The sequence below is a fragment of the Poecilia reticulata genome, chromosome 3 (genome assembly GCF_904066995.2).
Source record: "Poecilia reticulata chromosome 3, P_reticulata-male-v2, whole genome shotgun sequence".
Taxonomy (NCBI): Eukaryota; Metazoa; Chordata; class Actinopteri; order Cyprinodontiformes; family Poeciliidae; genus Poecilia; species Poecilia reticulata.
In genome coordinates, this window is record NC_088832.1 from 23,231,725 (window position 1) to 23,256,404 (window position 24,680).

General features: G+C 39.5%; 1 protein-coding gene and 2 long non-coding RNA genes across 4 annotated transcripts in view; 1 reads left to right on the forward strand and 2 right to left on the reverse strand.

Annotated features, from left to right (window-relative positions):
• cenpf (centromere protein F) overlaps positions 1-19,912 on the forward strand; it is a 29,178-nt gene extending 9,266 nt beyond the window's left edge. The window contains exons 16-38 of the mRNA XM_081605277.1: positions 325-533; positions 1,243-1,372; positions 1,749-2,027; positions 2,772-3,359; positions 4,187-4,321; positions 5,342-6,246; positions 7,191-7,402; positions 7,473-7,596; positions 7,685-7,787; positions 7,878-7,953; positions 9,164-9,387; positions 9,470-9,578; positions 10,262-10,467; positions 11,585-11,803; positions 12,517-12,660; positions 13,410-13,599; positions 13,687-13,784; positions 14,562-14,603; positions 15,835-16,731; positions 16,872-17,001; positions 17,388-18,083; positions 18,199-18,308; positions 19,235-19,912. Of these exons, the coding sequence (XP_081461403.1) occupies positions 325-533; positions 1,243-1,372; positions 1,749-2,027; positions 2,772-3,359; positions 4,187-4,321; positions 5,342-6,246; positions 7,191-7,402; positions 7,473-7,596; positions 7,685-7,787; positions 7,878-7,953; positions 9,164-9,387; positions 9,470-9,578; positions 10,262-10,467; positions 11,585-11,803; positions 12,517-12,660; positions 13,410-13,599; positions 13,687-13,784; positions 14,562-14,603; positions 15,835-16,731; positions 16,872-17,001; positions 17,388-18,083; positions 18,199-18,308; positions 19,235-19,417 (6,009 nt within the window). The 3' untranslated portion in view covers positions 19,418-19,912. The remainder of the gene's footprint in view (positions 1-324; positions 534-1,242; positions 1,373-1,748; positions 2,028-2,771; positions 3,360-4,186; positions 4,322-5,341; positions 6,247-7,190; positions 7,403-7,472; positions 7,597-7,684; positions 7,788-7,877; positions 7,954-9,163; positions 9,388-9,469; positions 9,579-10,261; positions 10,468-11,584; positions 11,804-12,516; positions 12,661-13,409; positions 13,600-13,686; positions 13,785-14,561; positions 14,604-15,834; positions 16,732-16,871; positions 17,002-17,387; positions 18,084-18,198; positions 18,309-19,234) is intronic.
• On the reverse strand, positions 2,683-4,138 carry LOC145551115 (uncharacterized). 2 transcript variants are annotated; one of them, XR_014086932.1, is made up of 2 exons: positions 3,897-4,138; positions 2,683-3,239 (listed from the first exon to the last, which is right to left on the reverse strand). It is a non-coding gene; the product is annotated as an uncharacterized LOC145551115 (long non-coding RNA). The 2 variants fall into 2 exon arrangements; XR_014086931.1 differs by having other exon boundaries at positions 3,761-3,898.
• On the reverse strand, positions 10,952-13,434 carry LOC145551116 (uncharacterized). Its single transcript, XR_014086933.1, has 3 exons — positions 13,344-13,434; positions 11,693-11,761; positions 10,952-11,616 (listed from the first exon to the last, which is right to left on the reverse strand). It is a non-coding gene; the product is annotated as an uncharacterized LOC145551116 (long non-coding RNA).
• Positions 19,913-24,680: the final 4,768 nt, after the last annotated feature.

A 24,680-nucleotide genomic window follows, 5' to 3' on the forward strand; every position in this document is an offset into this window, starting at 1 on the left:
TTTGAGAACATGTTCTTGTATTTTTAAGCCATGAAAATGATCTCAAAATAACATCATTTATTGCAATAATTTCTGGGACAATTTATCGTCCAGCAAAATTTAACACGACAGGCCTAATGTTGAGGCTCAAAAAGTAAAAAAAATAAATAAATAAAAAGACTGAAAAGTGTTTGAATTTTACCGTGTGGAAAGCTTACAAACCCTGTAAGCAAGAAGAGAGTTTAGCAGCAGGAACCTTTTGGGTCTGAGAACCGGATGTGGCTTTTCCTTTAAGCTCGTTGCGTTGAGGTGACGGGGAAACGTTTCCCTCGTTTCTTTAAACAGGTGAAAGAGCTGGAGTCCCGGCTGCAGAGGGAGACGTCTCGAGCCGAGCTGGCTGAGAAGACGATCTCTGAGCTGCAGGAGGAGCACCAGGCTGCCTGCGACCTGCTGCGCTCCAAGGACCAGCTGCTGGAGCTGGGCCTGGCCGAGGTCAGCCAGCTGAAGGACAGCCTGGCTCAGTCCGCCGCACAGCAGGAGGCGCAGAGCGACAGGTCGGACACATAAAGTCTTTAGTTTTTCTATGTTTGAAACTCGGCACGTTTGAATTCTGATTAACAGATGAGTCTCTGTAGCTTCTATAACGAGGTGGAGGTTAAACATGATGAGGAATAAATTATCTGTCCTCACTGAGGCATTTACTGAAATGAATCAATTATTAATGCACTCATCAACTAATTTAATGATCAATCAATTAACGGGAGCATAAAAACTCAAAACACACGGAGCAGAAATGAAGCCAAATCAACACTTTTAAGATTTAAAAACCTTGTAAATAAAATATGCTCAACTCAAAACAACTGCTTCTAATTTACAAAACAAAATATTTTATTAATCACCTTTTTCTTTCCAGTAATTAATCCATCCCTACAATATATTGATGTTAAATCAAGCAGAAATGACTGAGATTTTCACAAATAAGATTTTTTTTGTTGTTTAGTTTTTGTTTTTGGCTGCAGATGCAAACGATCGAGTGTTCACTAAAGGAATGCTACGTTGTTGCATTTTAGGCAAGAAAATTTTCATTTTCCCCAAAAAAGTTTAATTTTAATTGAATCTCTCAAACATAAATAAAAAAATCTGCTGGATTTTTTTTGTCAAAACAATCAATCTAATTATCGGTTACTATGGTAATTATTAGCTGCAGCCCTCGTTGTTGCTGATCCGTCATTCAGATGCATTTGATTCGTTTCGTTTTCCCAGCTTCGTGATGCAGAAGGCCGTCCTGCTGAAGCAGTGTGAGGAGAGCGTTTCGGCGCAGGCTGAGGAGACGGAGCGCGTCAAGCTGCAGGCGGAGGAGGTCCAGCAGGAGCTGCTGCTCTCCAGACACAAAGTATTTTATTTAGAGCTTGTATTCAGTGAAAAAACATTCATCTCACCAGGTATTTCTAAGCAGAAATTACAAGCATATTGATTTATTCATTCTAAATATGCTTTTTTTTTTTTTGTCTAACATTTAGATTTGTAAAGTTACAAAATATTATTTTTGTTGTCCACACAGTGTCTTAAAATGTATTAATTACTTTATTTTATCTCATTTCAAACACAATTTTTAATGTATTTGTTAGAACTACGCAAACTGGTGTTGTAGGCAAATAAAATAAACTCATTCCTGTATTTATTTATTCATCGTTTTGTCCTGATTTATCACCTAAAATCTATAAAAGTAACATTTTAACCATGTTTTCTTCCCCCCCGCCCCGTTTCAGATCACTTCCATGGAGCAGATCCTGAAGGTCCAGGAGCAGCTGGGAGCCGAGCTGCAGAAACAAATTAAGACGATGTCCGATAAGGAGGAGGAGCTGACGAAGACGTGCGAGGAGAAATCAGAGGAGCTGAAACGTTTGGAGGAGGAGCTGAAGGTCCAGCGGAGCCGGACGGAGGAGACGGAGCAGCAGCTCAGGGCGGCTGGAGCTCAGATCCTCTCTGTGGAAAATCAAAAGGCTGAGCTGGAAAATCGACTTCAAGAGATGCAGAAAGAAGCAGAGGTAAAAAAAAAAAAAGGCTGCATAATATACTGCTCAAAAAAATAAAGGGAACACTTAAACAACACAATATAACTCCAAGTAAATCAAACTTCTGTGAAATCAAACTGTCCACTTAGGAAGCAACACTGATTGACCCGACGTGGGTCTCCGTTGTCAGTCAGTGTTGCTTCCTAAGTGGACAGTTTGATTTCACAGAAGTTTGATTTACTTGGAGTTATATTGTGTTGTTTAAGTGTTCCCTTTATTTTTTTTGAGCAGTGTACTTTCTTTATGGGTTTGTTTTTGTTTCTTTAACATTACAGTCGCCCTGATTAAGCAAAAAAAAATCATGTAATCTCATAATAAATGAAAACAAACTCAATAATTTCTATTTATGTGATTTATCCAACAAAAGCTGGATGACAGAAGTCTCCAATCTAGTGCTTTGGTTTCAACTAATTCTTTTCTTTGAAGGATATTTTTTTTATAGAGACTTCCGTATCCATTTTATTTGTTGTTTTGCTTATTTAATTTGAATATTTAAAATTTTAGTGTTAAATGTTCATCAAAATTTAAAGTTTATTGGATGAACATGAGAATGTGTTATTGTGCTGCTACCATTGTATTTGAAAATGGTTTCAAAACATTATCATTTATCACAATGATTCTGGGACAATTTATCGTCAAGCACCGTTTATTGTTACATTGAGTAAAAAAAAATTTTTTTTTCTTGGTGTTGAGATTAAATTATGCATCTTTGTTCAGATCCTGCAGTTCAGTCACACTGAAAGGATAAACACTCTCCAGGAACAGATCTTATGTCTGGAAAAGCAGGTTGCTGCAAACCAGGAAGCAGCAGAGGAGGTTCCTGTCCTGAAAAACAAACTGGACGTGGTCAACCAGTCCCTTGCTCACCTTAACAAATCTCTTGAAGCTTCAGAAAAGTGCCTCCGCTCTGCAAATGAAATAAAAGCTGACCTGGAGGTCACCTGGTCTGAGAAAGTGAAACATATCACTGCTTTGGAGGATCAGATCAATAATCTCACAGAGAAGCTGAGGACAGAGTCTGAGAGCCACAGTTCAGAGATTGGGGATTTCATCAATAAGGAGAGGAACCTCAAAGAGCAGTTGGAAGCCATTAAGCAGTCGTCAGCTGCAACCAAAGCAGAATCGAGCTCCAGACGGGAGGAGATCCAAACCATGAAGGCGACTCTGTCTGCAGTGTCCTGCGGCCTGGAAGAAAGAGACAACACGATAAAGAGTCTGAAAGAGAAGCTGAACAAAGCAGAGGCAGAGCAGACCAAAGCCTCTGAGCTCCTGAAGGAGAAGACGGTGGCCATGAACAAAATCAAGGTCAGTTATTAAGGTCTTCATATGCAGAATGGCTTAAAAAAACCAAGCCCTGGTTCTTTATTATGTTTACTTTTTAAAATAGTATTGTGTGATGTGGTAGTTGTACTGTAATGTGTCTTGTCTCTTCTGTTGTTCCAATAAATTATGAAAAGTGTGTAAGTGATAGATCAATGAGTTAATCTAAAGTTGACTGATCTTATGGATTAATTGAAAAGTGGCCGTATTCTCTTGTATCAAGAGGGTTGAACGTCATTACATAAGACGAAGGGCTATATTTAAAATGCTGATTTAAAAAAAAAGTAATTAAAATTTCCCTTTATTTTGTACCAGCTGCATTACATACTGACTGAATAAACAGACATTTATGATTTTGTCGCATATTTATAAAATATAACAGTAACCTCTTAGGTCGCTGAATAGAAAATATAGTTGGTTGCAGTTCGGCTGAAACAGCGCTGGTAATGTGATTACGTAACGTAAGGAGTTTATATTTCAAAACCAAACCGCAGTAAGTTCCTTTTGCATCCCTTGCCGAACCGTTTGGACTGTTGTCTCTTTCTCGTGCTGGGATAGCCGCCATCTTTGTTTCTGTATCATAACTGGCTCCTCTTAAGGATGACCAGCGGCGCCCTCTGCTGGACGGGGGCCGAACTACACTAAAAGAAGGTCTAACATTGAGTTAATGATTCGAACTACAGTAATTTAAATGTAATAAACCATTATTACAGTAACTAATTGTTTAATGGTTCATCAAAGATTAATGGTTTACAGTACTAGTAAATGTGAATATAAACATTACTTTCAAAGTATGTATCTATTGAATAAAGGTGCAGCTGGAGATGCTGCAGATGGACCTGGAGGACAACGAGTCGGCCATGACCTCTGTGGACAGTCAGGTGGAGGAGCTGAAGGGAACCATAGCGTCACTGGAGGCCATGCTGGAGGACAGCAAACCCAGGTTGGTTCACGTTTTGTTTTTATTACTCTTCAGCAGTTTTGAAACACCCTCAAACTCTTTAATTGGCTCTGCTCCTCAAACTCCTTTTTCTTTGTTTGACCCTTTTCTACCAGTTTCTACCAACTTCTTTAGCAATTCCCTTGTGTGGATTATCAATGTCGTTGATCATCAAGTCAGCAGTCGCCTCTTTGATTCTGTTGGCCGTAACATTTGTGTCTCTTTACTTTGTTGTTTAATATTTGAATTTTATGTTGAATTATATTTTGAGATTTCAACAACTGCGAGGCATACAAGTATAATAATCAGAAAACATGCTTAAAATATATTCCTTAAAGCTTATTTTAGAATTACTGAAGTAAATCGACTTTTCCATAACCATATGAATTATTTAAGGTTGAAACAATTGATCAGACTAATCATAATCAATTGATTATTGAAATAATTGTCACCTAATTTAGATTTTATTAGTCGTTATGTGGCATGGACAAACTTCAAAAGGGTAATTTGTTGAAATAACCACATTGTCAGAGCAGTAATTAAGAAAAAACTGTATTAAAAACTGTCTGCATTTTGCACTTAAGATAAAAAAAACAAAAACTTTTTTTATTTTTGTGTAAATATGTTTCACCCAGAACTCCTCAAGAGGCCATTTTAGCCTCACTTGATTCAAATTCTCATATTTATCACCTTTTCCTATCAAATTCATATTTGGTTAATCCAAAAAAAATCAATCAATCAAATGTTGATGTTTGAAGTATTTTTAAGCTGCAGATGCATCTTGTGCTACAAATGGTCAACCGTGCGCTAAAGGAATGCTATGTTGTTGCATTTTAGGCAATAAAATGTTTGCTTTCTTATTCAAAAAGAAATTTAATTGTGTATTTGCATCTTTTAATTTATTTCTAATATTGTATAACAAAAAAATCAGCAGAACGTTGCTAATTTTTATCCAATTAGCCATCAGTCCTGATTCATTGAGATGTAACGGTATGTTTAACTAATGCTCTCCCATGTCTACTCTCAGGTTTCTGTCTTGGAGATCCGTTTGGACGAGGTCCAGTCCCAAAACTCTCTGCTGGAGACAAAATACGTGACAGCGAAGGAGGAGCTGCTGGAGCGGAGCTGCGAGATAACCCGTCTGGAGGAGGACGCCGTCAGACGGCAGCAGCTAGAGGAGAGCGTCTCCGCCTTGGAGGCCAAACTGAGTCAGGTCACTGAGGAAAGCTCAAAGGCAGAGACCGAGCTGAGGCAGATCATTCAGGAGAAAGAGACCCGTTTGGATCAGCTAAACGAGGAGAAAAACGGCCTCCAGGCTTTCTTAACGCTGCTGATGGATGAGCAGAAACGAGCTGAAACTGAAATCACTCGGGTGAAAGCGGGGAAGGAGGAGCTGGAGGAGAGAATGAGCGACCTGTTGAAGGAGATTCAGCAGCTCCATGCTGATGTTGGAGAGTTATCTGAGCAGAAGCAGGAGGCGGAGGCAATGATCGATGGGATGGCTGCAGAAACACAACAGACGGAGTCCGCGCTCCGTCAGGTCTCGGAGGAGAAAGCCCAGCTGGACGTCGCTCTGCGTTCAGTCAGCGAGGAAAAAGTTGAGCTGCAGGAGAGGCTTTCTGCTTTAACCTCTGAGAACGGGGAGCTGGTCTGCAAAGTGCAGCAGGTGGAGGAGGAGAAACTCCAGCTGGAGTCAAAGTTTAGTCAAATCTCTGAGGAAAACGTCCAGCTGCAGTCGGAGACGAACCGTCTGACTGCAGAGAAGCAGCAGCTGCAAACCAGCGCAGAGAGGCTGCAGGAGGAGATGGCGTCTCTGCGGGAGGAGAGCGAGCGTGTCCAGCGCTCGCTGCTGTCCGCTGAGGAGGAGCGGCAGATGCTGCAGGAGAAGCTCGACCCGAGGGACGAGACCAACCACACGGAGAGCAGAGAGCGGTACGTCCGTTTCATGTTTCCGTGACTTAGACGCACCAATCAGGTCTGACTGCTGCTGGGCGATGCATAGATTTTATCGATTAAATCAAACTTTTCAGTTTTGAAGATTTAATTTCAGGAAAATCTTTTTTTTTTTTTCTCTCTCTCTCTCTCTTTTTTGTGCTCCTTTGCTCAAGTAATATCACTTTGCCCAAGGCCGCCATCTTGTTGACAAACGTGTTTTACAGCTTCTATTTGTTTGGCGTTTGAATTCAGGTCAACTCACAGAGGAAATGATTGAAATAAAAGATCGTTTTTGGAAATACGGCTCTGGAAGAAATTAAGATTGAGAGCACTGCATTGAAAACCTGGTTATTCCTCCAAATATTGGTTTCTGAACTTTTCCTGAGTTAAAGTATTAATATTGTTTCTAAATGAATATAAACTCTTTGCTTTATTTGAGGTCTGAAAGCCCTGAATCTTTTTCGTTATTTTTACCATTTCTCATTTTCTGCTAATAATAACTAAATTTGTCAGTAGTTTATAGAATAAAAGAACAATCTTCATTTTACTCAAACATATACCTAAAAAGAGTCAAATCAGAGAAACTGATCATTTTCTGAGGCATATTCTGACATTTGTAAATAAAAATACTGAAAAAAAGTGACTAAAATCAGAAATTGAGTTTGGTATATTGACCTGCCAATACATATTTTTACAAATTTAGTTTTTATTTTTACTTAAAATACTTAGGCCATATGTATTTCTCTTTTCTTGTTTTTATAGAGATTATAGTTTTTATTCCAACAGGAACTCTTCACATTTCTGCATTGATGCATGAAAACATCAGAGTTCTTACCTTTGGTGGATTTAATAGCTATGGAAAGAACAGATTTATTTATATATATATATAATATAAAACCTGTTTATCAGTGAGAAAATGGAGGAAATTGTTTGTGTGACAGGAACCAGCAGTTTGAGGTGGAGCAGGCTGCACTGCACCAGAAGCTGTCCGTCCTCCAGATGGAGCTGGCTGTGCTGCAGCAGCAGTGCGACCTGCTGCTGCAGCAAGTGGACCAGCAGCAGCGCATCATTCAGCAGCTCACAAAACCACAGAAATACCAGAATCCAGATGAAACCATCCCCCACCTGGAACCCAAAGACCCTGAGGATGGAGGTGAGTGTGGTTGCTTTAAACGTGACGTGTTGAAGTATTTATTCCCAACCACCTGCTGCGGTTCGTCCAGCAGAGGCAGCTGAACCGACCGAACCAAACCCAGAACTCGATGCGAGCGTCGGTACCGGCGCAGAGTCAGATCCACTGAACCAACAGGAAGAGGCGTCTGCGAAGATCCCAGATCAGGCTGTGAGGTACAGAGTTTCTAGCAAACATCGCTGTACATCAAATGTTTGTTTTTTTCCTGTATTTACAAGAGAAAACGTCTGTTTTCCCCGACAGAGAGGCAGAGCTGATCGCTGGGGAGGACGGCGCTGATCAGGAGATGATCAGTGAGGAGGAGGCTCATAAACATGATGCTCAGGAAATCCAACTTCACCAACAGGTAGAAACCAAATGCATCAGAAATGTTGCTTAAAAAAACCTTTTCAAAGCAGGGAGTCTTCAGGTTTTAATTTTATGTTTTTTTTTAAAGGTTTCTGAGGAGAGCTGCAGCAGTAGTGGAGAAAATGAGAACTATGATGCATCTTCCTCCCAACATGAGATAAGAGGTGAGTGATTAGAGGTCATAACGTTGTGTTTTCTTTTAAATGTTCACCAGAAGAATAGATTAGAAATGTCCTTTATTGTCCCAAAATTTCTGTGCAACAGCAGCAAAGTGACTCACACAAAGATGGATGCAAAAAACAAAGTGAAGGATAAAAAGTGTACAGGAAGGGGAAAGTAGTTAGAAAAATACTCCAGACTAGAGGAATGTGCATGTCTCTTTGAGTACTATTTGCAACAACATAAAACTCTGAATATAAATATAGATGTTCGATAAAAGCTTCAGAGGTTTAGAAAAGATTAGTGAACAAACGGCAGCATGAAGACGTTTCACTCAGGAAACTTACTCAGAAACAAATATGGTCTTAAAAAAGCAGAGACACAAGAAATGGTTAAAAATTCAGTTAAATTCTAATTAAGGAAGCAGCCAGTGGATCTTAACTCACTGTGTACTGCTGGTCATATTCAGAGCCGGCCCAAAGCATAATCGAACTAAGCAGCTTCATGTATTGCTAACATTTTAACCCGACCCATAGATCTAAAAACATTTATTTACTGAGAATGACAAAGTTTTTAAATCTGATTTAATGGTTTCAGCAAAAATACATTACAAGCCTTAAACTGTTTTACATTTAATTTTAAGATTTAAGAAGTTTTCTTAGTAAAAGAATAAATCTTCATTTATTTGTTTGGTGTGTTACCATAGCTACACTGCAGAAACACAAAATCTTACTTCCAGTCTTCTTATTTCCAGTCTAGTTTCTACAGCAAATATTTCTGTACACTTGAAATAAGACAAAACTTACAAGTAACCTTTCAGAAAGAAATATGAGCTTAAGTCAATAATTCCTCAATACTGAGAAAAAACCCCTACTTATTCCACTTATTTCACTTATTACAAGACATTTTCCCCATGTTATAAGTGAAATAATCTGCCAAAGGAAGGAGTTATTTTTCATGAATATTTAATTCAGATTTCACTGAATCTGAATTAAAACGCTGTTAGTGGTGCTGATGAAGAGGAGGGCCCCTAAAGCAAATTCTGCTTTCAAGGCCCCATAAAGTGTTAGTCACATTTAAAAGTAAAATTCTCTAATGTGGACAATGATAACTGGGTTAGAATGGCCTAGTCAAAGACTTGGAAAAACAATGTTAAACTGTCTGATTTCAGTCCAACTGAACCTGAACTCTTTCTTACATCCATGTGTCCATCAGGAGACGATTCTTGGCCGGCGAAAGACGTCAGCGTTGACGCAGAAATGATCTCGGAGCAGCAGAGAGAACTGATGACGCTGCGGTCAGAGTTTGACCTGCTGACCTCTGAGCTGCAGCTGAGAGCAGAGCTGGAAGTCAAAGCTCAGAAGCTGGAGGAGAAAGTTCAGGCTGCAGAGGAGCAGCTCAGCTTCACTTTGGAGGAGAAGAAGAGTCTTTCTGATCAGGTAGGAGGAAGAAATGATTTAATTTGAACTGGATTGTGACTTTAGGGATGGAGGTGAAGATCATGTCTGGTCTGCTGTTCAGGTGACGCAGCTGCTGGAGGAGAGGGACTCGCTTAGTCTGCAGCTGGAAACGTCTAAATGTCAACTCACTGACATCATGGAGATGTTGGAAGGACTTGAGATGGCCAAAGGTTTTTGTTTTGACTTTCTAACAATCTTTTAAAAAATATTTAAAGGGAACCTATTATGCAATAATAAGTTCACACCCAGCTGTTTTTTATTTTTTTATTTTTTTCAGCAGTAAGTTAATGGTTGTTGGTGTCTGGAAAATGAGCCGTTTTAAAAACCTTGCAAAAAGTCACATTAGACAGGCTCTGAGCCATTACCTAGCAACCCCAACCGAGCCCAGTCCCGTTACCTAGCAACCCAAGCTGAGCTCCAGCACGTTTGGTCAGCTGATTTTACTGCTGTATGCTCTGTACAATGGCTGCTGGAAAAGACGAGAGTTTTGTTGTCCACTTTACCATCCAGAAACCATTTGCTGAATTCCTGTTGGTTGAGCAGGAGGCTCCACTTCTGCTTTTCAAAGATCTATGGTTGTATAATCATGTGTCTGTTTGCAGCCGTTTTCACGTAAACGGTGTAAACGTTGAGGTTTGGGCGTTGGCAGCAGTAACGTATTTGGATTTAAAGTGACAGAGGCCCTAAAACGGCTCATTCTGAAAATAACTGACCAGACTATAATTTCATTATCTAAGAATGTTTAGATGTAAAAAAAACTTAATTAAAATGTTTTGTAGGCCTGTCCTCTTCAAGGAGGCAGGTTAGACGATGCGTTCTTGGCATTGAAGAGACGTTTGTTCTGGTTCTGCAGGCGGATGGGATGAGAAGTTCCTTCAGCAGGAGAGCGAGTTGAAGAGGGTCCGCTCTGAAAAAGCAAACCTGGAGCAGCACATCCTGGGAATGGAGTCTGAACTGGAGAGCATGCAGGCAGAAAGCTGCAGGCTTACGGAGGAGCTGGAGACCCAGAGGAAGACGTGTTCAGGACGGAAACAGCAGATAGAAGCTCTCCTTATGGAGGTCAGCGCCCTGATTTAAATAAATTCACCTGTCTGCATCAACAGATGTTTCAGTAGTCTGGTGTTTAGGTCCTTCCAGGTTTGGACGACCGCAGAGAAAAATCTAATGAAAAATGTTCTTATCTCCAGATTTCCACTAATTTTGTTATCCATTAGTCCATCGTTTATTTTTTCTCTTTGTCCAACATCTCATCATCCATCCACTTTTCATTTCTCTGTGATCATTTACATAATTCTTCTAGTTGTCCATTTATTCACCATCCATCTTTCTCCGCGCTCTGATCCATCTATTTATTATTTTCATCCATTTGTCAGCTGGAAACACTAAATGACTTCAGGAACATCACTGATGATGGAGCCTTGAGTTGCTAATTATTAGCAGTGCAGGTTGGCTGGTATCGGCTTCTTAAGCATGTCTCAATTTAGAGCTGCGCATTATTTTAGTAATCAATTATTCTGTCAATCCATTAACAGGACAAAAATGAGCAGATTCTGCAGAATTTTAATGTCTTTTTTTATACAATATTAAAATTACTTTAAAAGATACAAATAAGTAAATAAGAAAACATTTTACTGCCTGAAATGCAACAACATAACATTCCTTTAGTGTATATTAAAGATTTGTAGCAAATGAAGCATCTGCAGCTAAAAAATACTTGATGTGAAAAGCTCGGCCGTTTCTGCTCGACTTAATATCAATACAGGGTGGCGGTAACCTGGAGGCTATTATCCTTATTATTGGAAAGCAAAAGGTGTTTAAAGTTTTTTTTGTTTACAGAATATGAACCAGGTGAAGCTAAAGATGCCACTTGAGGAGTTCTGGGTAGATCATATTTACAAAAGAAGAGTTTTAGTTTTTTTATCTTAAATGCAAAATGTATTTGTTTTTACAGATTTGGCTCAATTACTGCTCTGACCTGAGCCTGTTTTATTTTTTATTTTTTTGTATTCTCCAGTTAACGATTAATCAATTACTAAATGATTTCACCAATCGATTAATCAGTCTAAATGTGATTAATCACGTTTAGACTGATTAATCGTTTCAGCCCTTCTTGAATTGTGAGCGTCCCGATCAGGTTTCCTGCGGTTAATCTTTCCCAGTGTTTGTTTTTCTCCAGACGACCCAGCTGAGAGCCGAACTCGTGTCGTGCTGTGAAGACCGAGATGAGTTGAGTCAGTCTTTAGGTCACTGGAGGGACAAAGTTCACGGTTTGGAGAAGACAAACCTGGAAACCAGAAATTTAATCTCCATCCTGGAGGAAGACATCCGGGTCGGAAGGAAGGAGTACGAAGGTCTGCAAAGCAGCATGGAGAGAGTGAAGGCAGAGAGGGAGCAGGTAATGAATACATTTTAGGATCCTTGGGGTGAATTTATCTAAAGATGCATGTTAAAACCATAATTACCGTATTTTCCGCACTATAAGGCGCACCTAAAAACCTTCAATTTCCTCAAAAGCCGACAGAGCGCCTTATAATCCGGTGCGCCTTATATATGGACCAATATTGAGCCACAACAGGTCTAGCAACTACGGTAAGCAGCCGCCGACTTCATTTTCCCCCGTAGAAGAAGAAGCACGCGGTGCATGCTGGGATAGTTGTCAGAACGCTGGTTTGTTAATAAAGTTTGATAATACATTTAAAGCCAGGGGGGGGCGGAGGAAGAGAGACGGAGACTGCGGCGGCAGCGTGTCGGTTGGTCTGTATTACCCAGAAAGCAGTTGGGCAAAATATCGCAGCACCAACACCGTGAGTGAAACGATTGTGGCAGGATGCTATGTAAAGTACTCAGGGACCACTTCTTTACAAATGTGGATGTGTAATAATAGATTACAGAACAAACTGGCAACCCAAACTGAAGCGTCTATTCTATGCGCCTTGTATATGGAAAGAGTTTTAAAATAGGCCATTCATTGAAGGTCCGCCTTATAATCCAGTGCGCCCTATAGTGCAGAAAATACAGTAAATAGAGATGTTTGTTTAATTTTAAAAACTTAATGAACTGTTTGTATTTTTAGTTATTATATCTGATTTCTGTCTGTTTTTTGTCAAGGTTTTGCAGCAGGTTGTGGTTCTGGAAGAGGCCATTTCTAAACATAACAGGGAGAAGGAGGGGCTGCTGAGCCACCTCCACGAGATGGAAGAAGATCACACGTCTACCAACCAAAACACCGAGTCCATGGCCGGAAAAATCCAGGTGAGTTCAGAGCAAACCTTTCAGTCAGTGGGGAGAAAATCTGACATCCATGCCTCTGCAGGTGTTTCCAAGGTGCAGAAAGTATTTGATTTCTGTATAAAATCATTGATATTCAAAATGCACAGTTTTATAATAAAGTTCAATGTAAAGTAACGTTTACATTTGAAATCAGATATTTTCACATGTCTAATAAAAAGACACATTTTCTCACTGTCTGGAGTTAAATCAAACTAAACTTACCTGGTTTTAGGTCAATTAGAATTACCAAAATTATTTCTATTTGACAAATAAAGTTTAGTTTAAATAAAGTTTTTCTTGTAACTTTCTTAAGCATTTTATTTGAGCACAACACAATTTGTTGGGATGTTTCCATGTGATGAGTATTTATTATTTCTTATGACTTACTGATATGTGTAATTAAAATAAATGTTGGCTTATATTTTATATGTTAAATTGAAATTTTGGATCTTTTTGTGAGTTTGTTCAGTCCGGTGTATAAGGCGGGAGGCTTTTCAAAACATAAAATTCTGGCACATTTTAATTTACTTTATCCCTTCTGTTGAATCTATTAAGACGTTAATAACAGTAATTAATAATATCACGTAGTAGTGAATTAAAACTGTTTTTTACATTTATTGGAATAGTTTATTTCCAAAATGTGCTGGAAAAGTTTAAAAACTTACCTTGAAAATTGCTTGAACTGCACTGGGGGGAAAGTGTCCAAACTTCCTGGTTTGCTTGCTGTTTAGGCTTTAGAGGGAGAAGTGTGTCGCCTCTCCCAGTCTCTGGAGTCGTCGCTGCTGGAGAAAGGAGAAATCGCGTCTCGGCTGAACTCCACTCAGGAGGAAGTCCAGCAGATGAGGACGGGCATCGAGAAGCTCCAGGTCCGCATTGAGTCAGACGAGAGGAAGAAGAAGAACATGGGAGAGCAGCTCAAAGGTGCCGACTAGTGTGTTCACAGAAACAGACCAGCTGCTGTTTTTATTTGTGAGTTTTTGGTCTAAATGCGTCTTTGTGCGTCTGCAGCTGCTCAGAGGAAGTCTGACTCGCTGCAGGATCGCATCGATGCGCTGGAGCGAGAGAATGACGAATTTGAGCAAAATCTGGAGGAGGCCGTGTTGCAGGTGGATATAACGACGAATATGTAGAGCCTTGAAAGATTTTTATGTTGAATATTTATTCATTTGTTTACATTTTGCCATAAACACAAACTTCACTGTGTTTCATCTGGAATTTGTGACATAATGGATAAAAGAAAAGGATGTGTAGTTTTTTTTTGTGTGTGTGTTCATTAAATTTAGATTTAGCCAAGGGCTGCACAGTGGTGCAGTTAGTAGAGCTGTTGCCTTGCAGCAAGAAGGTTCTGGGTTTGATTCCAGAACCTTCTGGAATCAAACCTCCATGCAGAGTTTGCATGGAGTTTGCATGTTCTCCCTGTGCATGCGTGGGTTTTCTCCGGGTACTCAGGCTTCCTCCCACAGTCCAAAAACATGACTGTCAGGTTAATTGGCCTCTCCAAATTGTGTGTGTGTGCATAGTTGTTTGTCCTGTCTGTCTCTGTGTTGCCCTGCGGCAGACTGGCAACCTGTCCAGGGTGACCCCGCCTCTCGCCCGGAACGTTAGCTGGAGATGGGCACCAGCAACCCTCCCGACCCCACTGAGGGACAAGGGAATAAAGAAAATGGATGGATGGATTTAGTCAATATTTACGTATCAACATGCGTCTGATAAACTAATCACTAATCCACACTTTTCAGATTTGTATTTAAAAATGTTAAATTATTTTCCTTCCATGTTTTTATTTTTCACCCTTTTTGCCACATCAAGTCATAATGAAGTCATTTTGAGGTTGTATGGTGACAGAACGTTGTTAAAAAGCTGAACTTTATCGTCTCCAACAGGCTGAAGCAGCAAAAGCTGAGCTGGAAGAGGAGAGGAGTAAGGTAACAGAAACACTGCAATGCGTTTGCTTTTCCCTCTAATGCTGAATCACAGCTGCTGTTTTTACTGTTTGGTGTTTATTTACACAGAAACGGTACATTTCATTATCTCTCTAAAAGGAGAAATCCACGGCACCAAGTCAGAGCAAAAATATGCTAATTTGCTCCTGCACAGGTTGATGTAATAAAGTTTGATTTAACAAACTGTTAAATGAAGAAAGGCCAGGATAATAATTAATTACATCCAGTTTTATTAAAACCAGTCCTACATTTTGGGACGGTTCACCCATTTCTGGAGGATCTGATCCCAAAGAGACAAAACGTAAAGCTGCAGTACGTAACTTTTATAAAAATAAATGTTTTTTTACATATTAAAACTTTCACCATGTCGTGACAGTTTGACCAGAGGATGATCTGTGAAACAATCTACTGTTGACCAGAAACAACCAATCAGAACCTGTAGGCTGGTCTTAGCGCTGTCAATCATCTCATGTATTTGGTGCTAAATTTGCTAATGGTGGAGAAACAACTGAAAGCTGTTTTAGAAATCACCAACTAGAATAACTCTTTGACGAATTTGGATTATATGAGTTGCATTTAATTTCCCTTTGGGATGAATGAAGTATTTTTTTAATTAAACGCCATCATTAGTGGCCATGCTAACTAGCCTGAGCTTTCATGAAAAAGTACTTGTTGTTTAGGCCGATAAATCAACTTGACAGGCTGTGCTAGCAGCGCCACAAAAAAAGAAACTAAACAAATATTTGCATAAAGTATCAGATTTTCAAAGTTTAAAGAATCATATCATCCTGACTACCAGTAGTTCATTTTTGTCCTCTGTAGAGGACATTTCTAAACTTGAATATCTCCCACCCCCTGCATTCTACTGAATTAATTCCTTTTGGTATCTGGAGAGGACATTTAGGGCTTTTCAATGATACCACATGTGAAGGGGTGGGACTTTTGTACGTACCTTTTTCTAATTCATAAAAATGGCGTTTATCAGTAATAACACATTTTATGGGAAGAGACAAAGTAAGTGCATAAAACCTTTTATTACCTTACAAAGACTGTGATTTAAAAAAATGGTGATTGGACAATATTTTTTTTCCTGGTAGTCAGGAGGGTATGACAGTGATGATACAGTCTGAATTTCTTGTAAAGAATATTTAAGACACTTTTATTCATGTGAACGTTTCTCCTGGTTGCTTTTCCACTCTGTTCATTATTTTAGGTGGAGGAAGAGAAGAAAGAGCTGAACGAGAAACTGACTGAGCTGTCCGCCGCTCTGGACACTCTGAGATCTGAGAGAGCCCATTTAGAGAGAGAGCTAGACATGAAAAATGTAGAGATCGAGGAGCTGAAGGCAGCTAAGGACAAACTGGAACAGGGTTTGGAGAAAGCAGAGGTGGACAGAAGAGAAGAAGAAGACAGACGGACACAAAGACTAGAGGAGCTGGAGAAATGGACGAGAGAGGAAGCGGAGAGACAAAGTGTGCGAGTCGGAGACCTTCAGGGCCAGCTGACCGAGTCGGAAAGGGAAAACAACGACCTCAGGACAACTATTGAGTCTTTAGGGGAAGAAATAAAGGATCTTAAGACACTTGATCAAGCTAAAGAGGAAGAAATCCTCACTTTGGAGAAGGAGAAAGAGAATAAGGCAGAATCCATCTCATCAATCGCAGCAGAGAAGAAACGATTAGAGGAAAGAAATGAACAGCTAGAACAGGAGAGAGACGAGCTTCAGTCTGCTCTGGTGTCTGTGAACCTAGAGAAAGCAGAGGCAGATCAGGAGAAGACAGAGTTAGAAGAGGAGAGGGTAAAGCTTCAGTCCAAGATCTCATTGGTAGAAACGGAGAAACAGAGCCTCCAACAAACCGTCTCCTCGCTGGAGCAGGAAAAGCTGAGATTAGAGGCAGAAACTGAGGAGTTACAATCCTCTCTGTTGATGATGGAAGAGGAGAAGAACAACCTGACTTCAGCTCTTTCTCTGCTGGAGGAAGAGAAGCAGCAGGCAACAGAGGAGAAAGAGAGGCTCACCCAGGAACGTGAGGCTCTCCAGAAAACAGTCGCCTCCATGGAAGAAGAACTGGAGACACGCAAGCGATCCATGACCCAGTTCAGTGAGCAGGTATGCTGGACCATCAGGCTGAAACATGTCCCATCTAGTGCAGAGGGACAAAACATGGCCTGTACTTGGACACCTTTAAAGTCCTAAACTGGTCTAAAATGAATGTGTTTCATATGCAATATTCTCTTCTCTGCATCCAGGTTTCTGGATTAACATCCAGCTTGGCTCGTCTGACGAAAGAGAGAGACTCTGCTCTGAGCAAAATGACCCTCTGGATGAAGACCTGCAAACAGCTGGAGCAGGAGAAGCAGAACATCCTAAGCAGCTCAGGTGGGATCCACCAGCAGATTGTTATAAACTCTAATGAGTATTTATTAAAGAATTAAACTCATATTTTGTATTTAAACGTTTGTTGTAAGTTAGTTTTGTCTTATTTCAAGTGTACTAAGATATTTGCTCTAGAAACTGGACAAAAAATACTTGGTAAGATTTAGTGTTTTTTCCAGTGAATCTAAAACTGAACTTTGTGTTTTCATTGACTGTAAGCCAGAACATGAAAATGAACTGAAATACACATTTAGCATCTCAATCTATGCAAGTTTGACTTTTTGCATTAAATGAAACTGTAATTCAAGGAGAAGCAGCTAAAAATGAAGTTGATGTAAACTTCATATAAACTTATCTGATGCATCGTGTGCAAATGTCTCTTGTTTCAGAAGGAGGAAGAAGCGGTGAGGAGTTGCAGGCTGAAGCGACCCAGCTGAGGTCGGAGGCAGAGGTCAGGAGGAAAGAAGTGGAAGAACTGAAAACCGCCCTGGAGAAAAAAACGGCAGAGGCTGAGGAAAGACGACAAGAACTGAAGCAGAAGGAGGGAGAGGTGAAGGAGCGAGCGGCTGCTCTGGAGGGAGTGAGAGCGGAGAAGGAAAGAGAGCTGGAGGAGATCAGGAAGGAGCTGGATGAGGTTAACGCGCTTCTGGAGGAGAAGAGCACCGAGGCCGACGAGAGCATGGAGAAATACTGCAGCCTGATGGTTAAAGTCCACAAGCTGGAGGAGAGCAACGACGCGCTGAAGACCCGACTGGAGCAGCTCGCTGCCAGCCAGCCCGCGAATGAAGCCAAGGCCCCTCCTGAAACCCGCCGGCGCTCAGCGAGGAAGTCTTCCTCCAGACACCAGGGAGAAAAAATCAGTGAAAGCACGGAGAATGTGGTTCCCACGACAACGCCGAGCTCCCCGCAGGGATCGTCTCCGGGGAAACGGAGTCATAAGGAAATCGGCGACAGAGACGGCGCCCAGGAGGCTTTGCACAACCTGACCAAGAAACTGAAAGCCAACACCGCGACGCCCAGAGGAAGAGGAGAACAGGACGACGAAGAGTTCAGGCCAGAGGGTCTGCCTGACCTGGTGCAGAAAGGTCAGTGAGGGGATCTGGTGGATCACTGGGAGAAAACCAGTAAATCATTACACAGGATGCAGCAAAGATCCACGTTTTTGTGTTTTATTTCATTGTTTCTAACTTTGACTCTCAGGGTTTGCTGATATCCCCCTGGGGGAGGCCAGTCCGTACATCATCCGGAGGACCACCGGGAGGCGCTGCAGTCCTCGGCTGGCTGCCAGGCAGACTCAGCCAGACCTCAAGGTGAGCAGCTCTTCATCCACACACCTGTTCCTCACCCTGTTTTCCTCTCCTAGCCAATCAGATCGCAGTGTTTTAATCTGGTGAGAACCGATTCTCCTAAATTACGATTCTTCTTCAACAAAAAACATCTATTTTATTTATTTAGAAAAGCTTCTTTGTTTTGCATCCAACAAAATAAAACGTAAACATAGTTTAAGAATTTTCATGTTCATGACAAAAATATATCAAAATGAAACTTTTATTTGATGTATTGATGAACAAAATATCATCAGGATGTCAGACATGAGGAAACTGAACTGAAAATAAGTAAAAAAAAATGTCTTGGCTCAAAGAAAATCTATTACACATGTTTGTAAAATAATCTCTTAAATAAAGCATTTATTTATGTTTAACGACTCATTTAGATGTTCCATTTATTTACACATTGAAAGGCAATTAAAACAGGATGAAGTAAAACTAGTTTGTTCTTTTGCATGGTAACAATAGCTGCCAATCAAATATGAGAGGAAAACCTTGAAACGTTACACACAACTTGTCAAACTAAAATTCAACAGTTAAACCAAGTATTTTCTTTTCTGACTTGTTTGAGGCCCGTAGGTTGGACTCTGCTGCTTTCAGTCCACGGCACCATGCTGTTCGTGATTTGTAATAAAACCTGCAGAGCGTCTAAAACAGTTTATGACCCAACTTGAAGCACAACCTCACTAGAGACGACTCTGAAAAAACATTAAAAAACTTCTGTATTCCTCAGTCACGGTACTTTAGCCAGTATGCAATAAAGAGGTTAAACTCCCTAAATTATTGTCAAAAGTAATGGTTTTGCCTCCGAGTGGAAATGGAGAAATAAAATAAAAAAATGTAAACCTTCCATCTAAAGTTCTTTTTCAGTTTCTACATAGCTGACCTTTGACCTTTCTTCCCCTCAGGTTTTGGTTCCCGTCCACCTGCAGAGTCCCTCTGGTTCGTCAGCGGACGGCTCTGACGGGACGCGGCAGCCTCTGCGTGGCGAACAGAAAGCTTGGCTGAATGTCCATCAGGACGCAGAGCAGAGAGAGAAACACGTTTTAGTGGAGCAAACAAAGCAAGCAGAAAACTGCCATGTTCAGTAGATCACTGCACACACAGAGAGAAACTCACCACGACACGCATGTTCGCTTGATCACAAGGTTAAAATTTCACCTAATGGTATGTAGGGTCTAAAATGTTCACTTTTTTTTTTTTATTTGAGGAGAAAACACTTGTATATCTTTTTCTTGGACTGAAACAGAAGCATGACCTGCTCTGTTTATTCTGCATATTATAGCTCAGCGTCATCAGGAAGAAATGAAAATATGTTGTTTTTTTTCTTCCTAGCATTTGCTTTTTGTTTAGTTTATTTTTTTACTACATTTTTTAAAACACTTTTACGCATCTTTAAATTAGCCAGATGTTGCTGTAGTTTGTCATTTTTCTGCCTTTATTTTACTATCGCTCTCCTGCTGTAAGAAATGCCTTTTAGCCAATTTTGTTTTCTGTAAATGACGGCAGCTGACTTTTCTTACATTTCCGTCTTTTTCTGCTTTATATTGATGTCTAACTTTTCTTTAATAAACCCATTTTTACTATTTGTGTACTTTTGGAATTAAATGTGCAATTTACCAGGTTTTGACAACTTTTTTTTTTCTTTTTTTTTTTGGACAATATGAGCAGCAACTTTAACATCAAAGCAGATTAGAGACATTCAGGAGTTTCAATTACTTAAAATAATAGATAATTTTCACCTGCATTAAAATTAATCCTGCATTTGGTAAATTATGATTAAACATAATTTATGCATAAAGATTGAAGAGCAGTGATCCAAATATGGAGCCATGAGGAACTTCTTTGAGAGGAACTTAGTAAATCGAATTATGGAAAATTATGAACTTTGAGACAATAAATATTTAAGATGTTGGCATTATTTGATCAGAGTAATCAATCGATCACCAACACAGCTTGTGGAGCCACTGGGTGTGGATGAAGAAGTGAATCTACCTCGGCCATCTTGGTGGTGGCAGCCATGTTGGTTCCGGTGTGGACTTTACACTGACACAAGAAACTGACAAATCTGTCAAACGCTTTAATTCAACGAGATAATTCATTCAAAATTATTTCCTCAAATAAGTCAAAGTAATTATATGTTGTGCTTAGGTCTTGATGTTTGATTGTTTTAGGTCTCAACAAAAGGCTAAAGAGTTAGCAGTGGATAATAGTCATCCCTAGAGCACTGCAGGGCTACTTGGTCAAATTTAATAAAAGACAAACTGAAGGGGGTCAAATGACTTTCTACCCTTTACAGCAGCATACTTGTGTTTGAAATGCACTTTTATTTCAACCTAGCTTGTTTGAATCAGTGGACTAATCTTTCCTTCTTTTACTGAAACGTGAAACTTTACGGCACAGCAAAAACTATTGAACACAAAAATGGCTTCATCTTTGGAAACGACTAATACCAGAGAAGAAGAAACGAGTTTCTTACCTTAAAGCAAATGAAAACAAAGCCTACAAATAAAGAATTTAATACATTTTGAATTTTCTTATTACAGTTATTTTATCATTCTTATATCAATATCAGTATTTTAACCATAAAGCAACCAAACAGTTTTATTGATTTACATATATTAGCATGATGGGTGTGTAGAGTACCCACACATTGTACTAAAGTAAGAGTAACACCAATTCAACATATTTATACTCGTATAAAAGTAAAAAGTACCCATCCAAAAAATTACTCAAGAGTAAAAAAGTACTCAGCTGATCAAACTGTCAGTCACTTAATATTTAAAAGTTACATAATCAGAACAAAATATAAAGTTAAGTCAAAATTTTGGGGTTTTAAGGACAAAAAGTACAATAATTCAAATTAAGAAAAAAATTAAGTCAGGCAAAGGAAAATCTTTCTAAATTAGGTTATTTAAATAATTTAAAAAATACTTATGAAACTGTGTGTGTCTGGTGATTTTTTTGGTTAAATCATCCTTGTTTTGTATTTAGTGGGTAGAAAATCCAATAATAATTATTAAATAATAATTATTATGTGATACATGAGTCCAAACTGTTCGGTTTTATTTAAATATCTGTTTTCTTCTGATCCACCTGGTTTCGACACCAAGAGTAGAAATCTTTGCATTTCTAGTTGAATGCTAGCATCTCTGAGGACGCTGCTTTAAAAACTCACCTGTTGTCATTTTCTCCTGTGTGTGTGTGTGTGTGTGTGTGTGTGTGTGTGTGTGTGTGTGTGTGTGTGTGTGTGTGTGTGTGTGTGTGTGTGTGTGTGTGTGTGTGCGTGTGTGTGCGTGTGTGTGCGTGTGTGTGACAGCGGGGCACGGTGAGGTTGTGGGAACAGATCAGGGGTGGACACAGTCCCACACACCTCTGGACGGACACAGTCATGTCCTGATGCCTCTGGCTGGAGCTGCTAGCGGAAGCTGCAGTGCCAGAACCAACTCTGGCCTGCGACATGGGAAATAAAGAGATGGGACTGCTGAGCTGTGTTTTCACTAGCACTCTGGCTCAAGAGTGTGTGTTTGTCTATCCATGTGTGTGTCCGTCCTTCTGTGGACCTGACAGACCGACTGACTGTCGGTCCCCCTGCAGTATGCATGATTTATCCCATTCTTCACCCAGCAACACTGTGTAAGCAGCAGCTCACAGAGTCACCAGGCAGGAAGTGCCCACTGACGGCCATGAAGAGGACCGAGGGAAAGAAAGATGGTGGAAACATTTAGTTAGTGCGCAGCCTGGCCGTTACCTTCCTACACTATTCCACTTGATTCACATCTCACTGACAGCACAGTCTGGGATTCCTCCCATCCACATGGATTCTATCGGTACATTTTCTACAAATCAGCCAATAGAAGGAGAAGTTGTGATGGAGGATGTCGATTTTCTAGCCGATTTACAATTTACTTGTCTGTATTTTAGCAATGGCAGCGGAGGAAGTGAATGAAGCTGCTAAGTAGCATTAACAGCCATCTTATTGAAATCTGCACTTCTCTCTTTGCAGTGGATGGTTTTATTTACAGCACAGGTAGTTTCCCTTCATCCACATAGTGTCTAATTGGCGCATAACATACGTCATGTCCAAGCGTTAGCGATGGGGTGAGGTCAACAGAGTCCACGCTTCCAGGAAGCAATTGTTCCTCAATAGACACCCTGTAGGAAGCTAAGCGTAGAGAAGGGGCTGGTTTTTAACCAGGCTAGTTAAGGTGAGGATTTTTAAAATATATATATGGTGTTTGTCATGTTCCAGGAATGTTTTCTTTAAGTTCACAGTTTATTATGTGAAATCTATATTTTGCACTTTTTATGCTTCCATTTGGGTTTCGACTGCTTCTAGAAACAACCACAGTGCTTATACAAAACACAACGTAGGTTTTTGTTTTCTAGAAAATTAGCAGTTTCAAAAACTTCCTGATTGTTGAGTTACACTGCTCACTACCTAGAAACCCTCTTTCCAATCCTAAAACCAAAGGGGATTGGAAGTAGGGTTGGTAACAGGGTTGGTACGAGTGTTGGAAGGAGGAATGGTAGGAGGGTTGGAAGGGTTGGTAATAGGGTTCCAACCTTTCCTACTGAATATATTAACCACTGTTTATTTTTAGCTGATTAGTGTAACATCAGGTCTTTAAAGTATATAATTTTTTCTCAGTATTCCAATTGTCTGAGATACTTTCTTGCCCCCAAGTGCCCTTTTGGTCAATTTTATTTATTTATTTTTTGGTATTATTATTTTCTAAGCCCTCTTCTGACACATAATAACATGTACTAATATAATATTATTTATTTATTTATTTATTTATTTATTTATTTATTTATTTATTTATTTATTTATTTATTTATTTATTTATTTTTGTACAACATAATAAGCCCTCCGGTCACCTTGTTACCTTTGACCTTTTGTCCGTGACGCAAAAGGTCACGGGCCTCTCGCACAGTAAGATAAAGCGGCTAACTGGAGCTCAACGTAGCGAACGTTCCAGATTACGGAACAGGTTTTGGTGAATTAAAAAGTTTTTGGTGAATAAAAAAAACGTTTTTGGTGAATAAAGTGGATTAGACTTGCTACTTGTCCGATGACGGAAAACGTTGAATTATCATTTTCTGCTTCAGCTCAGAGTCGCGGTTTAATCAGAGAGGTAATGAAATACAACAAACACTGACAGACCTCTGCGTCTGCCTTTCTCTGAAGAACTACTGGGCAGGAATAATGTCTGTATTTATCATACAGACATTAGGCTGTTGTTGTTGTGCTGTTAGCTAGCTGCTAGCTAAAGACTTTGCTAGCAAAGCAAGATAGCTGAAAAGCTTCATCCCTGTATCGTTAATGATATCAGTCATTCTTCAGTATCACTTATGCAATAAGGGCACATCGCCCGTCCAAAACTTATCATCTCCATAATGGATATATGTCCGATCTTCTAATTTCCTTTGCTGCATAACATACATTGCATTTATTCTGGCGTTAGGCAAATGTATCTTGAAGGAAAATAACACTTAAATAAAAGTCCAACAAGGATATTCATTTAGAATTAAAAATAACTCACCCTGAATTACCATGATAGAGATAAAGTGTGTAATTAAGGAAGAGGAAAAAACTCAAGCCAGACTTTAAGTTTAGGGTCTGGTTCGCAGAGTATGAAGTTAAAAATGTTTCCCAATTATTCAATGAAAAAAATAAAATTGTAATCAAAACTTTTGGAATTGTAATGATTCCTTTTTTAAAAACAAATCGTTTTGTTTAAAAACTTTTTAAAAAATTAAATAGCTAATTTTTGTCTTGTGAACTTAAAGTTATTTGCCAAACATAAACTTTTATTTGCACACATCAGAAATCTTTTGTTGCGATTTTGCGTCCTGCCCACAATGTCATATGAGAATCACAAGCAAAACTTTGAGTCAAACAAAAACTTGGAATATCAAGAAAAGATTTATGACATGCACAAATAAGTTTGTTTTGCAAATAATTTTTTTACTTCATGAGACAAAAATGTGTGATTTTAATGTTAAAACAGGTTTTTTTAAACAAAACTCAGTAGGCTTTTCTCATGGTGACATGCATTAACAATTACATTTTTGCTTTTTTTTTTTTTTTCTGCAGTTCCACGTTAAAGTTTGATGCAGCTCTGCTTTCCTGAATGGACCATCTTCATCTCCACTGCAAATGTAGCAAACAGGCAGCTCTGTTTTATAGATTACAGTTCACTAGAAGGTTGCATTGTGCCCTTGTTTATATTTTTAATAGTGTAATTATGTAAAGACAAAATATGTCTGGTCTAGCTCTGATTTACATATCTTGCTAAATTGCGGGATTGAATATTGCAATACTTTCCTATAAAAAAATAGACCTGCAGA